The sequence below is a fragment of the Sinocyclocheilus grahami genome, unplaced genomic scaffold (genome assembly GCF_001515645.1).
Source record: "Sinocyclocheilus grahami isolate Dianchi unplaced genomic scaffold, SAMN03320097.WGS_v1.1 scaffold6187.1, whole genome shotgun sequence".
In the NCBI taxonomy this organism is placed as follows: domain Eukaryota; kingdom Metazoa; phylum Chordata; class Actinopteri; order Cypriniformes; family Cyprinidae; genus Sinocyclocheilus; species Sinocyclocheilus grahami.
Genome location: NW_015510675.1, coordinates 1 through 988, shown reverse-complemented (window position 1 = coordinate 988; position 988 = coordinate 1). Strand labels below are relative to the sequence as shown.

Sequence of the window (988 nt, the reverse complement as noted above, 5' to 3'; positions counted from 1 at the left end):
AACCTGAGTGATCTGGTCAGCCAAATACTTGAGTCGTCTTCCTCCGCGCTAGACCCACCAATCCAATCGAATAACTTAACCCCTGCATCACCATTACACGAGCCATCAGTGCAGGACATCTCATCTTCGTTTCCATCTCCATCCTGTGTGGAGGCTGTGACATCAACGCTGGATTCCTTCACTCTTAGTGATGACGTTTTTCTTGGGACTCACCGTTACAGCAGGAAGAATAAGATGCCATCATCTGCATCAGAACAGACGGGCTCATCTTGTACGGTGGACGGTTTCAGTGAAAATACTGAGAGCAGCAACAGTAGTGACGGCATCAGAGGAGTGTGGTATTACCTCACTTCCTCTAGGGACTCCTCTGAATTGTCTCTCAGCACCACCATGCCTCAGTCGTCCACTGCGTCTTCATCTTATTTGACAGAATCTTGTGACGAGACCACTGCTTCCTCAGGCTCTGTGATTGAGCTGAGTTCAGATTCATCCAGGAGCGCTGAAGATGCTGGAATGCCACTCAGACCAGCTAATCAGACTCCTCCACACGCAGATCCAGAGATCATCACGCTGAGTGACAGGAGCAGCTGTGAAAGCAACTTGAGTAACACTTCAGAAGAGTATAAACATGAGTCTTTTACAGTGGGAAATTTAGATGAACCACACCCACTAAAAAGTGATATGAAATGCCAGAAGTCAAGTTTGAGTGAAGAAATGCTGCATAATAAAGCAGGAAGTGCAACTGAAGGAAGAGGAAAAGATCTTCAGGAACTAAAGAACGTGGATTTCAACACCAAAAAAGGCAACAGTGGTGGAGACAATTCAACAAGAGGTGTAACTTATATATACTGTAACTTAACGACACACTGGAGCACATTGGATCACTGTGGGATGTGACTGGTTTTCACTGAAGGGCTTTAATACACCTTGCTGCAACTTTATACTTTACACGTGGGTTTGAGGTTTTTAAGGAGAGATGCTTACCTTT

At 45.3% G+C, this 988-nt stretch overlaps 1 protein-coding gene across 1 annotated transcript in view; it reads left to right on the top strand.

The window, feature by feature from the left end:
- Window positions 1-982, top strand: part of LOC107577482 (uncharacterized) — a gene marked incomplete at its 5' end in the record, with an annotated part of 4,021 nt that extends 3,039 nt beyond the window's left edge. The window contains one exon of the mRNA XM_016263550.1: window positions 2-982. Within this exon, the coding sequence (XP_016119036.1) occupies window positions 2-897 (896 nt within the window). The remainder of the gene's footprint in view (window position 1) is intronic.
- Window positions 983-988: the final 6 nt, after the last annotated feature.